Source organism: Bidens hawaiensis, unplaced genomic scaffold (assembly GCF_021521415.1).
Source record: "Bidens hawaiensis isolate Kalapana, Puna unplaced genomic scaffold, B.hawaiensis_p1.1 tig00000237_1, whole genome shotgun sequence".
NCBI classification, from domain to species: Eukaryota; Viridiplantae; Streptophyta; class Magnoliopsida; order Asterales; family Asteraceae; genus Bidens; species Bidens hawaiensis.
The window spans coordinates 19409-35140 of NW_027491021.1; the positions used below are offsets into that span (position 1 = coordinate 19409).

At 38.8% G+C, this 15732-nt stretch overlaps 1 protein-coding gene across 1 annotated transcript; it reads left to right on the plus strand.

Moving 5' to 3' along the window:
• Positions 1 to 11249: 11249 nt before the first annotated feature.
• LOC143608549 (uncharacterized) lies at positions 11250 to 11774 on the plus strand. Its single transcript, XM_077083590.1, has one exon. The coding sequence runs from the start codon at positions 11250 to 11252 to the stop codon at positions 11772 to 11774; it is 525 nt and encodes a 174-aa protein (XP_076939705.1).
• The last annotated feature ends 3958 nt before the right edge of the window (positions 11775 to 15732 follow it).

Sequence of the window (15732 nt, forward strand, 5' to 3'; positions counted from 1 at the left end):
AGTATTTATTACTTACTAATGACTGTTCTCTTTGTTATTGTGCACACTCAAATCTAACTCAGATCTAAGGTCTAATTAACTATAAACGGATCTAGTTCATTGTTGCTCTTGATAATTATATGTTATCTATATGCATTAGTATTAATTGTATATGTATGTGTATGTATAATATAAGAGGATTAATTATATGAAGCTTGAGAGGAAATCTGGACAAAGGTTTAATACGTTAGATCCCAAAACTTAAATTAACAGAGGATGAACCTCTATATATAGGAAGATGGGTCTAGTTCGTTACACATTCCGTAACGAACTAGCCTCCCACTTCGTTACAGTACATTAAATAAACAAACTTAACGAACCACCCCTGATTCGTTAAACATCCTTAACGAATCAGGACATAACTTAACTTATGGTCTAGTTCGTTAAACATCAATAACGAACTAGACGGTTCCACTAACGAACTAGCTTAATTAATAATATCTTTTACATTAAAGTAAACGATAAATACAAAACGATAACTACAAAGACTCGAGACGCGAAACCGTGTACTAACAGACACCCCCTCGTCTTGAGCTCTTTGTCTTTAATTTACCATGTTCATGACACACACGAATAACGCGTTGAAACTGCATTGCCCGGTCATAGTCTTCACGACGCTCAAATAATATCTTATTCCTGAATAGCACGTCATTGTCGGTCTCTGTAAAGTTCACGAGCCACATCGGATCAATGATCTTTATCAGCTCGGTCTTTAAGCCTTTACCCAACACAATAACGGCCTCGCCAGTTCGGTTGTCGTAGTACCAGCGGTTGAAAGATAAATACATGTGTTGATTCAGCGTCTTCACCGGAACATGCTTCATAGTATTTGGCGGCTTTACCTTAAGAACCAATTTCCTCCAACCCGTCCTTGGATCAATCTCATCGATAAACTTGCGAGTTGGAACCTGTGGCTTGAAAAATTTAAACCCATGGTTGACCTCGAACAACAGATGTTGATGAAACCAATCTGCATGTCGATTTCCCCCACGGTTCATGAATGGCCGACACGCGAGGGTACGAACATCCCAAAACGGTAATGAGAGAACATCTGTAATATTTTCATAATATTGGATGCCTTTCTCCCATTTAACAATACAAACATTCAAATCAGGATCAAAGAGCCACGAAATAATATCACCTTGAACTTTAGATACAGCTTTGATAGATCTCATCTGATTCGCTTGAGCGCGATCAACAGCTTCGACCTTCTGCTCTTTATCCACATACCGATACGCTTCAATAATCTTACGAGATTTCTTGTTACGATAACCAAACCATATCTGAATATCAGCAATAGTCGGATCTTGTATCGAATCAAATCTTGTATCAACTACGCTTTCGCCCTTTGACACTTTCTCCAGATGATCTTCTGCTGCTTTGACGGTTTCCTCAGTAAATATAGGATCACCCTGATCAACATTAGTGTGTTGAAATAAATCAGGGTATTCCTCAGCAGTCATATCTTCAATCTCCACCTCCTCATCTTCATAAATAAAAGATGTGTTGATCTCAATAGTTGGATCATTTAAGATCTCCTCATCATTCTCAACTTCCACATCGTCCTCAGCCTCTAACACGGTTAACTCATCGTCTTTTAGACCAAGCAGTATAGAAATCTGCTCTCGTGTTAGGGAATTCTCAACAAATTGTCCTGCTTCAATCTCATCAGCATTGACGATGCTTCTATCTACCCCCGCAACATCAACAAAAATGACAGTATCAGCCTTGATCATCTCAATGGGTTTAACAGCCGTATAATCACGATAAACAATAATCTGCTTTCCCGAATCTCCGACAGCACTAGTACTAGCACCAGAGGACGAGCTGTGAGTTTGTTTCGGCTCACTTCCTCTAGTACCTGACGCATCTGGATCTTTATCATCGTTTTTGAGCTTTGATACCACTTGTGAACACTCAAATCTAACTCAGATCTAAGGTCTAATTAACTATAAACGGATCTAGTTCATTGTTGCTCTTGATAATTATATGTTATCTATATGTATTAGTATTAATTGTATATGTATGTGTATGTATAATATAAGAGGATTAATTATATGAAGCTTGAGAGGAAATCTGGACAGAGGTTTAATACGATAAATCTCAAAACTTAAATTAACAGAGGATGAACCTCTATATATAGGAAGATGGGTCTAGTTCGTTACACATTGCGTAACGAACTAGCCTCCCACTTCGTTACAATACATTAAATAAACAAACTTAACGAGCCACACCCTGATTCGTTAAACATCCTTAACGAATCAGGACATAACTTGACTTATGGTCTAGTTTGTTAAACATCCTTAACAAACTAGACGGTTCCACTAACGAACTAGCTTAATTAATAATATCTTTTACATTAAATTAAACGATAAATACAAAACGATAATTACAAAGACTCGAGACGCAAACCGTATACTAAAAGTTATTGTTTCGGTCAAAAATTAACAACGTAACTTTTGATCAAATTAGTGCGTGAGGTGGAGTGCTTGATGATAAGAAGATTGAACACAGCGATGTGATTACGAGGGAAAAAACCCTTGATTATGATAACCTTGTTTCGGTCAAAAATTAACAACGTAACCTTTAGTCGAATTGCTTTGGTCAAAAATTAACAACGTAATCTTTGGTCGAGTTTGTACATGATTATGATAATCTCCGGCACAAAAAACCCCCGGACGGTGAAAACTATCACCGTCACTTCTATTAATGACAAAAAAGGTGGTTACAAGCGGTGGAGCTGATAGAATAACGAGTGTTTAAGTGTTTACAGTGATTGCTAGTAGCTAACTCGTGAGAGTGTGTGTTCTAAATGTATCTATCAGCTCATTTAAATAAGAAAAGGTTACAACTGAAATCCCGAATAATCCTGAAACCCTAGACTAATTTTCCGAGTATCCCGGAACTGAAAGAGTCTTCCAATATAGCCGTTGTGGCACTCTTCTTTTGAGTCTATCCTCGTTCATCAATGTTCATCCCACGTCTTTGACTGATTCTTTTGGGAGTTACTCACCAAACGTGGTCCCACACGTGCTAATATTAACTATAAGTGCGAGATTTCAGCATAATAGTCAATATTTAACCCATTAACCATTACTTGACCCTTAATCCTAGCGGTTATAACTCATTCCATACGTTTTATGTAACCACCAACCGTGTATTTCGCATGGAGTAAATCAACAATTAATATATGCAATTATAAATTAATACCAAGAGAGAAATATCTATTTATTAGCATTAATACTCATGATACTAAACTTATCTGAAAATCCTGAACCTATTCGGGATCCCGAGCATATTTAGGATCCTGAGCTGACCACAAATCCGACTATAAAATTTGGGCCCTAACAATTGTCACCAAAATTTGACAGATGTTTTTACCAATTTCAGCTGTTAAATTTTCTAATGATAAAGTGTTTTCCATGTAGCACCAAAATTTTATGATTTAGCACCGACTAAAGTTGACATTATTATTAGAATAGATCAGTTCTTCGAAATCCCTATTTCCGTTATTAGAGAAAAATTTAAGTTTATTAGGAATGAAATTCTTTAATAATCAATTAATTTTAACTTAATAAACCAATACCAAGTCATAAAATTCATCTTATAAATAAGATGAGTAATTTAGAATATTCATAAACAGGAAGTCATACCAGAATCATATAGCAACTAAATCTGATAACGTATAGACTACTTCAACCTTATTTTGCAGAATGTTTCTTTAATTCTAGGGATACACAGATAGACATGCAATATCAACATTATCCTGAAAATAATTTCAGAATTCTGGCGATAAGGCCTCAATAAACTGGCGACAAGGCCTAAACAAACTGGCGACAAGGCCCTTAGAAGAGGTAAAAACCCCTTAAACCTTAGGAATAAACTGCCGACAAGGCCCTTAGAAGAGGTAAAAACCCCTTAAACCTTAGGAATAAACTGGCGACAAGGTGAAAACCCCTTAAACCTTAGGAAATGGTACGTCTACCATAAACTTGAGATTCAAACCAATAGCTGAGGATAACGAGGTAACAAGTCACTATATTTCATGTGCTGGCCTCGTCTCTCGAACTACGGCCGAATAAACGTGCGCTACAGGCGATCTTAAGAAGAGGTGAAAACCTCTTAAACCTTGGGATTCAAATCAATAGCCGAGGATAAAGAGGTAACAAGTCACTATATTTCATGTGCTGGCCTCGCCTCTCGAACTACGGCGGAATAAACGTGCGCTACAGGCGATCTTAAGAAGAGGTGAAAACCCCTTAAACCTTAGAAGGCATTGAATAATACCTTAACTGGCGACAAAGGCCAAAAAATTTGGCGACAAGGCCCAAAAAGACTGGCGACAAGGCCCAAATATACTTCATTCCATGTGGGGATATCACATGTCTTCAGGCTACAAAACAGTCAACTCTAAGTGAGGGGTGGGTGTTAGCCTTGCTAACACCCCTCCGATGCTTAATTCAGTACCATGATAAAAGAATAATAATATTGAAAATGAATAAAAATAGAAATTTGAATACATACCTTAGTTGTTTAACATTACTGTTAAATTATCCTTGGGATAGAAGTCTTACATAAAATATTTTTTTGAGGTGGATAGCGTTCCAAGCCCTTGGAAGTAAGTCACCATCCAAAGTGGACAATCTGTATACCCCCTTTCCTGCTTCCGAATCTATCAAGTAAGGACCTTCCCACTTTGGTGCAAGCTTTCCATCTGCAGGATTTGTAGTATTCTGAAAGGCTTTTCGAAGAAGCAAATCCCCTTCTTGAAATCTACGAACCCTGATATTCTTGTTGTAGGACTTTGCTATCTTCTGCTGATATGAGGCCATTCTGATCTTTTCTAAATCCCTGAGTTCTTCTACTGCATCTAGATCTTCAAGTAGACTTTGAGTGCTATCTTCGGGATTTTGATGGCTGACTCTAGCTGTAGGGATAACCATCTCTGTCGGAATAACTGCTTCAGCTCCAAATACCAATGAGAAAAGAGTCTGACCAATAGCATTCTTTGAAGTGGTCCTATCTGCCCAAAGAACAAAAGGTAGTTCGGCCCACTTTCCTTTCTTAGACCCCAACTTTTTCTTCAGGTTATTGATAATGATTTTGTTGCTTGACTCGGCCTGACCGTTAGCCTGAGGATGGACGGGTGTTGAGGTGATCATCTTGATTCCCCACTGGCACAGAAGTTAGCTGTTCTCTTGCCGATGAACTGCGAGCCATTGTCACACACTATCTCCGCCGGGAATCCAAATCGTGTCAGGATATTGCGCTTGATGAATGAGATAACTTCTTTTTCTCTGACTTGAACAAAAGCTTCCACTTCGATCCACTTTGAGAAATAATCCGTCATAGCCAGCATAAAGACTTTTCCTCCTGGAGCTCTTGGTATTTTCCCCACGATATCCATTCCCCACTTCATGAAAGGCTAAGGGGATATAATAGGATACAATTGTTCTGCTGGCTGGTGCAAAATGTTGCTATGTTTCTGGCATGCATCACATTTCTGAGAATAATTCATAGCATCCCTCTTCATCGTTGGCCAGAAATATCCCGTCCTCAGGATTTTGGAGAATAGTGCTCTGCCCCCAGTGTGATTCCCACAATCTCCTTCATGGATATCCTGAAGAACTTCTTGAGCTTCTGCCTTCTCCAAGCACCTAAGATATGGTCCTACAAGAGATTTTTTGTATAATATATCATTCATTATAGTATATGGGATTACCTTTGTGCGAAAAGCTCTTGGGATTTCATCCTTTGGGATAACTCCATCCTGAATATATCTCCTGATCGGGATAATCCAAGAATCTTCATTATCCTCAGGATTCTTGACTCCCAAATCTTCATTATCTTCTGATATTTCATTGACACCTTGCTCTCCTATTGTTGGGCTCAGAATATGTATGATAGGAATCTTGACACCTTCCGGTATTCTGAAGGATGAAGCTAAATATGCTAGGGCGTCTTCTTCAACATTCTCTTCTCTAGGTACCTGTGAAATATCAAACATTTCGAAACACTTTGCTAGTTTTTTTTACTAGCTCTAGGTATTTCATTAGTTTTTCTCCTCTAACAATATACGAACCATTAAAATGATTAGTTAATAACAATGAATCAACATGTACTTGAATAAAGCTGATTTTCATGTCGATTGCTAGTTGTAATCCTGCTATCAAAGCTTCATATTCGGCCTCATTATTTGTGGCTTGAAATCCACAGGATATGGATTGAGGTATAATGTCCCCCTGTGGCGATTTCAGCAGAATCCCGAGACCTGTTCCTCTAACATTTGAAGCACCATCAGTGTATAGAGTCCACTTATCTTTGGTTTCTTCAAGTTGTTGGACTTCCAAGTCTGCCTTTTCTTTAAGTTCACTAGAGAAATCAGCCACAAAGTCTGCTAATGCCTGGGATTTGATGGCAGTTCTAGGTTCATATGTTATATCATATGCACTTAGCTTCACCGCCCATTTTGCCATTCTACCTGACATTTCTGGTTTTCTCAAAACCGACTTTATAGGATAATTAGTTTTAACACATATATGGTGAGTTTCAAAATCGTGTCTAAGTTTAGTAGATGCCATAATAAGTGCTAAAATTAATTTCTCAAGATAGGAATACCTGGTTTCAGCATCCAAAAGACTTTTACTTACATAATATATGGTATGTTGTTGACCTTCGATATCCTTAGCCAAAACAGCACTTACAACATTATTTGACACAGCTAGATATAGAGATAGGGATTCACCTTCCTCGGGTTTTACCAATAGAGGAGCAGAAGAAAGATATGGTTTTAAGGATGCTAAAAGCTTCCTCATGCTTACTGGTCCACTCGAATCTTTTGTTTTTCCTCAGGATATCATAAAATTCTTTACATTTTTCTGAGGATTTGGATATGAATCTGTTGAGTACCGCTATCCTGCCAGTTAGCCTTTGAACATCCTTGACTGATGCTCGGGATTTCAGATTCAGGACAGCTTGCATCTGCTCCGGACTCGCCTCTATACCCCTTTTGGTGACCATGTATCCCAAGAATTTGCCAACCTTTACTCCGAAATGGCACTTTGAAGGATTCAGCTTCATGTTATACTTGTCGAGGATATGAAATTCGGTCTTGAGATCTTGGAGGTGATCCTCAGCTTTCTTGGACTTCACCACCATATCATCAATATAGACCTCCATCGTGTCCCCCAGTTGCTCTTTGAACATCATGTTAACTAACCTCTGATAGGTCGCACCTGCATTTCTAAGTCCAAAAGGCATAGCAATATAACAATAAATACCTGTGGGAGTCATGAAGGCCGTATCTTCTTGATCTGAGGGTTCCATCTGGATTTGCTGAAATCCTGAGGATGCGTCCATAAATGTCAGCATCTCGTGGCCAGCTGTAGCATCTACCATCGAGTCGATGTGTGGTAGAAGGAATGGATCTTTAGGACAAGCCTTATTCAAGTCTGTGAAATCTACACAGACTCTCCATTTGCCATTCTTCTTCTGTACAACCACCATATTTGCTAACCATCGGGGATATTGAACTTCCCTAATCATTTTTGCCTTCAAGAGTCTTTCTACTTCTTCTTGAATAATTATTTTCTCACTTATTTAATCTTTTTAATAATCAGTTTTGTAGTAGTAAAAAGTTTGAAAAGTTAACTAGTGATTTATGTCGTATTGTCCAATCTCGTGATGAATCCTTAAGGGATTTTGTCATTAAGTTTGGTAGGGAGGCCTTGGAAATCCCAAACTTGATATGGCTACGACTTTGAGGCATTCAAGATGGGACTGCAAAGGGATTCTCTCTTTTGTGATGATCTTGTTATGACTCCATGCTAGAACTTAGATGAAATCAGAAATAGGGCACTCAAGTTCATCAGGCTAGAAGGTGACAAGAAGGTCCAAGAAATATTGGGTGCTTCAACAAAGCATGAGCAGTTTGATAAGAAACAAGGATCCTTGTACTGAACAACTCCAATCCTTATTCAAAATTCAACAACCAAAATGTCCATGCAGTAGAAGAAGATGAGGGTGAAGAAGAATACCCAAGAATATCATAGTATTGTTTCTCTGTTGACATTATTGGACTTATATGCGCCATGAGGGATCTAGGTGAAAAAGTGAGGTGGCCAAAAAAGACCGAGAAGACAACCTTCTACAAAGAATAATCAAAGTGGTGTGCTTATCATGAAGATTTCGGCCACCTAACTAATGAATGCATCGGCCTTAGAAGAGAGATAGGGTGCCTCCTCAGCAAAGGTCATTTCAATGAACTGATGGGCCGAAAGAAGTCAAAGATCCAGGATCCTGAAGAAGTTCCATAAAAGGCTGCTCCACCACCAGCGGACGCACAAATAATCAATGTCATCTTTGGAAGTTTAGATATATGTGGTACTTCTTTCTCATCAGCAAAACGACACACCAAAGAGACCAAGTTAGAGAATGGAGAAAGGCCAATCAGAACAACTGTTAGGCCACGGAAATTTGACCGCTGTGGATACTTTATCCTGGCATATGTCAGTATCAAGGATCATTAGTACTTATTATTTACTAACGATTGTTCTCTTTGTATATCAGTATATTGGCAGGTCTAACGGCTGATGACTTGGTCTATCCTATTAATTAGCAGTCCAAGATAGTTGGCACGTGGTCAAATGCATGCAACGGCTTTAGTGGAGTAGTGGAGAGTTTATAGGACAATTTGTTAGTATATTTTTATATTTATAATGAGGCTTGATCAGCTAGGTTAACACACAACACATATGACTTACACTTCTTTCACTGTAATTTGAGAAACATATACACACTCAGCAATCATTGTAATCACTGATCAAAGCTTCCATCATTGTAACCTTGTTTTTTCTTAATAAAGTGGTGATAAACGATTTGTCACCTAGGGTTTTTGTGCCGGCGATCATCATTCGATCAAGGGATTTTCCTCGTAACAAATCCTTGTGTTCATCATTATTTCGTTTACATAATCACCATTTTTGTTCAAGCACTCTATCTCACAAAACCGATTTCGTTAAATTATCTTTAAAACCAATTTTTGATCAAAACAATTTGGCGCCCACCGTGGGGCAGGTGGTGCTTTAATCCAGAAGAATTCTCACCAATTTTCAACCTTTTCAACCAATACCATAACCAATGGCCTCTCAACAAACCACTGCTTCAACCACTATGCCTTCATTAGTTTCTCTCTCATCAAAGGCCTCCTTGCCGATGGCTCCTCCACCCGCAATGTTGCAAAGGACCAACGTTATTGTGTGCAAGACGCAAAATCCAGTCTTCTAAATCTCAAAATCCACTCCTGCTACCCCTGCGGTAACAACTAACAATGATGTTTCTGTTTTGTGTTCACAGGTTAAGGCATACACGAAGCAGCATAATAAGACCAACCAGAGGATCCTACGTGAGATTGAAGATCTCAAGAAAGAAAAAGGGCCAGCGGAGGATGAGACTCCCTTGGTGCCTAGGATGCTGGATTTCACCACTTTGGGGTCCATGGCTCAATATGTTCAAGGATCCTCCATCCTTCAACAAGGATCCTCTATCTTTCAACTAGGATCCATGGCTCCATATGCTCAAGGATCCTTGACCATCCAACCAGGATCCTCCATCCTTACAAGGATCCTCTATCCTTCCACGAGGATCCTCCATCCTTTAACAAGGATCCTTGGATCAACACGCTTAAGGATCCTCAATCTTTCAACAAGGATCATCCATCCTTCAGCTCGGATTCTTAGGAATGTTTCATCAAGGATCCTTCAACTATCAGCCTCAAGGATCCTTCATGCAGAGTCAAGGATCCTCAGAAATTCAACATCAAAGATCATCACAGGTTCATGAGGGAGACATTATCCCTATGCAAACCATTGCTTACGGTGGACCAACTGTTATGGCTGATGCATCCTATCCTGGATACTCTTCTGGGATACCATCCTTTAGTCAACCAAGAGGTAATGAATATAATAATATATCCTTAGACACTAACCTTGGTTTTATGCAAAATACAAGTATTAACCAAGCCATGGCTAAGGAATTACAAAAGCTGAAGGACATGATATCTAGTGTCCCATGAGTGGTCAAGCCTATTCCGGAAATCCCAGATGAAAGTCATATGATTTTCAGGTTTTCTCCACCTATATGTCATGCTGAGATACCAAAGCGCTTTCAAACTACCAATATGAAGGTCTATGATGGCACGACTGACCCAGAGGAACACGTAGCCCAGTATAAAGAAAGAATGGAGATTAACCCCATTCCAGAAAGACTCAAGGAAGCATGCTTGTGCAAGGGTTTCAGATCCACACTGACTGGATCTGCTCTACAATGGCTGCTGAGTTTTCCTCCTTACTCAATTACTTCTTTTCTCACCTAGTTAATTTATTCAATAATCAGTTTTCTAGTTCAAAATAGTGATTTAAACCGTTTTGTCCAATCCCGTGATGAAACTTAAGGGACTTTGTCACCAAGTTTGGAAGGGAAGCCTTGGAGATCCTAAATCTTGATCTGGCTATGGCTGTTGAGGCATTCAAGATGGGATTGCAAAAGGACTCCCCCTTTTATGATGATCTTGTTATGACTCCATGCAGGAACTTAGATGAAGTCAGAAATGGGGCACTTAGATTCAGCAGACTAGAAGACGACAAAAGGAACCAAGAAATATTGGGCACTTCAACAAAACATGAGCAACTCGATAAGAAACAAGGATCCTTGTACTGGAACAACAACTACAAGCCCTATTCAAAATTCAACAACCAAAACATCCATGTAGTAGAAGAAGACGAGGATGAAAAGGAATACCCAAGAATATCAGAGTATTGTTTTTCCATTGATAATCCTAGACTGATATGTGCCAAGAAAGATCTATGGGAAAAAGCAAGGTGGCATCGAAATAATGAAAAGTCAACATCCTACAACGATAAATCCAAGTGGCGCACGTATCACGAAGACTTCGACCACATGACTGATGAATGTATTGCTCTTAGAAAAGAGATAGGGCATGTCCTCAGTAAGGGTCACTTCAAGGAACTAATGGGCAAGAAGAAGTCAAGGATCCAGGATCCTGAAGAAATCCCAAAGAAGGCTGCTCCACTACCAGCAGATGCGCAAAATATCAATTTCATCTATGGAGGTTCAGATGTGGAACTTCTTTGTCCTCAGCGAAACGACACGTCAAAGAGATCAGGTCGCAGGATGGAGGAAGGCCCATCAGAATGACAACTTTGACTGACCAAAGGGTCATAACTTTCTATGAAGATGATCGACTGCACCTACAGGATCGTCACCATGATGGTTTGATTATTACCTTATTTATTGCTAACCATTATGTTCCCAGGATTCTTGTAGATGGTGGGAGCTCTGTGAATATCATTCAGGTTGATGTTCTCAAGAAGATGAATATTCCTGAAACGGAAATAACTCCAAGATCCTCTATCCTCATTGGCTTCAGTGGTGAAACCAAGAATACATTGGGGGACATTAAGCTTCCAATTTATATCGAGGGAGTTAACTCTTTCCAAAAATTTTGTGTTATTGATAACCTTAGTTGCTGTAATGTTATCCTTGGCTGGCCTTGGATTCACGAAATGAAAGTCGTTGCCTTAACATACCATCAATGTATCAAGCTTCCAACCCTGTTGGGAGTGGCGAAGATTTATAGTGATCAAGCAGAGGCTAGGAACTGCTACACTTCATCCATGAAGCCAGCTGCAAAAGCAGACGATCGTATAACAATCTAAGAAGCATTCCAGAGAAGTGATGGAAGTAAGGGAGAAGGATCTTAAAGAAGTATCCTTGGACCCTGAAGATCCAGACATCAAGGTGTATATAGGATCCGGTATCCTTAGCAACAATGAAGATGATCTAGTATCCTTCCTAAAACTAAGGAAGTCTACTTTTGTTTTCAAACATTCTGACATGACAGGTATCTCTATAGACATTATTACGCGTAAGTTAGGGATAGATACTTATGTCAGGCCTATCCACTAGAAACGGAGGAAATTTGTGCTAGAGAAAAACATCATTATCCAAGAAGAAGTTGAAAAACTTCTTAAGGTATGTATGATTAGGGAGGTTAAATATTCAAAATGGTTAGCCAATGTGGTAGTTGTTTCTAAAAAAAGTGGAAAGTGGAGGGTATGTTTTGATTTTATTGATTTAAACAAAGCATGTCCCAAGGATCCTTTCCCCTTACCACACATTAACTCCATGGCAGATGCTACAATAGGACATGAGATGCTTATCTTTATGGATGCTTCATCTGAACTCCAACAAATTCAGATGGAACCATCTGATCAAGAGGATACGACATTCATGACTCCTACTGGCATATACTGTTATGTTGCTATGCCTTTTGGACTGAAAAATGCAGGTGCAACCTATCAAAGACTTGTCAACATGATGTTTAAAGAGCGACAGGGAAAGACCATGGGAGTCTATATAGACGTCATAGTGGTCAAGTCAAAGAAAGCAGAATATCATCTCAAGGATCTCGAAGAAGCATTCAACATCTTTGATCAATACAACATGAAGCTCAACCCATACAAGTGTCATTTTGGTGTCAAAACTGGAAAATTCTTAGGATACGTGGTGACCAAAAGAGGAATAGAAGCCATGCCTGAGAAAATTGAAGCCATCGTTAAGTTAAAGTCCCCGATGAATGGTACATATGTTCAAAGACTAACGGGAAGGATTGCAACTCTGAATAGATTTATATCTATATCTTCAGAGAAATGCAAAGACTTCTATGGCATCTTAAGGAAGAACAAGAAGTCCAAGTGGAATCAGAAACATGAGGATGCGCTGAAAGCTCTTATGGATTATCTATCCTCAGCACTAGCCTTGATGAAACCAGTGGATGGTGAACCGTTATCCTTGTATCCAGTAGTTTCAGGTAATGCAGTTAGTGCTGATCTAGTTAAAGATCACAAAGGACAAAAACATCCAGTATATTATGAAAGTAAGAGTATTTTAGACGCCGAGGTCAGGTATTCTCACCTTTAAAATTTAATACTTGCTTTAATCATGGCCTCAACTAAGTTAAGACATTTTTTGAAACTCATACTATTGTTGTTAGAACTAACTATCCTGTTAAGAATGTTCTTAGAAAACCATAGATGCCAGGTAGGATGGCTAAGTGGGCTGTGAAGCTCAGCGCCTATGATGTACAATATGAGCCCAGGACTGCCATCAAATCACAGGCACTTGCTAACTTTGTGGCTGATTTCAGTAGTGACATGCAAAGAGAAGCCGATCGGGAGGTTCAACAACTTGAAGAAACAAAGGATCCTTGGATCCTCTTCATAGATTGTGCATCATATCTAAGAGGAACAAGATTAGGCATACTACTAAAATCGTCACAGGGGGACATAATACCCCAGTCCATCTCATGTGAGTTCCAAGCTACCAACAACTAAGCAGAATATGAAGCATTAATTGCATGTTTGTTATTAGCTAAACAAATGAGGATCATGTATCTTCAAGTTTACATAGATTATTATTGATAACTAACCACTTTAATGGTTCATACACCGTAAAAGGTGAAATAATGATCAAATATTTAGAAATTGTGAAAGAATTGGAAAAGTGCTTCGAATTATTAAGTATAATTCAGGTACCAAGAGAGAAGAATGCTGTGACAGATGCCTTAGCAAATATAACATCATCTTTGAAGATCCCAGATGATATAAAGATACCGATCATTCACATACTTTCTCCAGCAATTGGGGAACAGAAAACAATGGAAGTAACAACGCATCATCCTGGAGAATTTAAGGATCCTCAATCAAGTCCTAAAGTAGGATCCTGGATCCTCCGGATTAGGAAATTCCTCCAAGACGGAGAAATCCTAATGAAGAGAATTCCAGGTCTTTCAGAACCAAGGTATCTCACTTCATCATATTACATGATACTTTGTATAGAAAATCTCTTGCAGATCCCTACTTAAGGTGAATTGAAGATCCAGAAATCCAAGAAGTGCCTAAGGATTTCCATGAAGGTGACTGTGGTAACCATACAAGGGGCAGAGCATTATTCTCTAGAATACTTAGGAATTGTTACTCCTGGCCAACAATGAAAAAGGACGCTATGGAATATTCAAGGAAATGTGATGTTTGTCAAAGACATGTCAGCATTCTTCATCAACCATCAGGACCTATGTATCATATATCTTCCTCATGGCCTTTCATGAAATGGGGTATGGATAGTGTAGGGAAACTCTTCATGCTTGCCATGACCAATTACTTCTCAAAATGGATCAAAGCAGAAGCATTCATTCAAGTATGTGAAAGGGAAGTTATCCTTTATTAAAAGAAATATTATAACTAGATTTGGTATGCCATCTGAAATTATTTGTGATAATGGATCCCAGTTTATTGAGAAAAGAACTATTAACTTTTGTGACAGTTGGGGCATAAAGATGATCACTTTTACACCAGTCTATCCTCAAGCTAATGGTCAAACAGAATCAAGCAACAAAATCATCATCAACAACTTGAAGAAGAAGCTAGGATACAAGAAAGACAAATGGGTTAAGGAAGTTCCTTATGTTCTTTGGGCTGATAGAACAACACCCAAGAATGCGATAAGTCAAACACCGTTCTCATTGGTGTTTGGAGCAGAAACTGTTGGATTATCCAGGAACTAGAAACTATTGATGAGCTCAAAGACTTAATAAAGCAAGTGATGGCTGCATATCAACATAGGATGGCTGAGGAATATAACAAGAATATCAGGATCAGAAGGTTTCAAGAAGGAGGTCTGGTCCTAAGGAAAGCCTTTCAAAATACGACTAATCTGGCAGATAGAAAGCTAGCACCTAAATGAGAAGGGCCCTACTTGATTGCATCAGAATAATGAAAAGGGGCATACCACCTACTTACTATGGAAGATGATCGACTACCAAGAGTCTGGAATGCCAACCACCTAAAAAAATATTTTATGTAATCAGGATCAAGGATCCTGAAAGACTCAAGGATTCTAAAATTGATTTCAAGTGAGAATACAACGGTTAAGGGGTCACCTCTCTCCCACGTTTAAGGTATAATCTCATATGATTATACCTTCTAAGGTTTAAAGGTTTTCATCTTTCATATGAATTAGAGTTTTGACACTCTCGCTTGGAGCGCACGCTATCCAAAGTATAGTTCGGGGAAATGGGACCAGTAACGCTTAGTGGCCGACAATTTCATTGCTTTCGGCTATATGGAGGATCCTACGAAAAATTGTAGACGTACCATACAAAGGTTTCTAACATTTCCATGTTAGCTAAGGTTTTGGCATTTCCATGTTAACACAAGTATCTTTGGACTTGACCCCAGTTTCCTCAAGTTTAACACCCGTATCTTTGGGCTTGACCCCAGTGTTTTGGTCTTGACCCCAACTTTATGGACTTGACCCCAGTTTGTTGGGCTCATCCCCAGTTTCTTGGGCTTGACCCCAGTTTATATGATTATTTAACTTAATATCATAAGATATTTGCAACATGTACCCTTTGTGCAACTACAAGCATCATTGAAATGTTTATGGTAACTTAGGTCTAATCAGACCTTCTGGTATGATCTTTATTTATCAATCTATATTCGTTCAAATTATATTTTTGAAAGCCATTATTTTCAAGGATCTAAGATCCTCAAATTTTATTTTGAAAAGATAACTTGTTTCTAAATCTTTCAATGTTTAAATCATAACAACTATGTT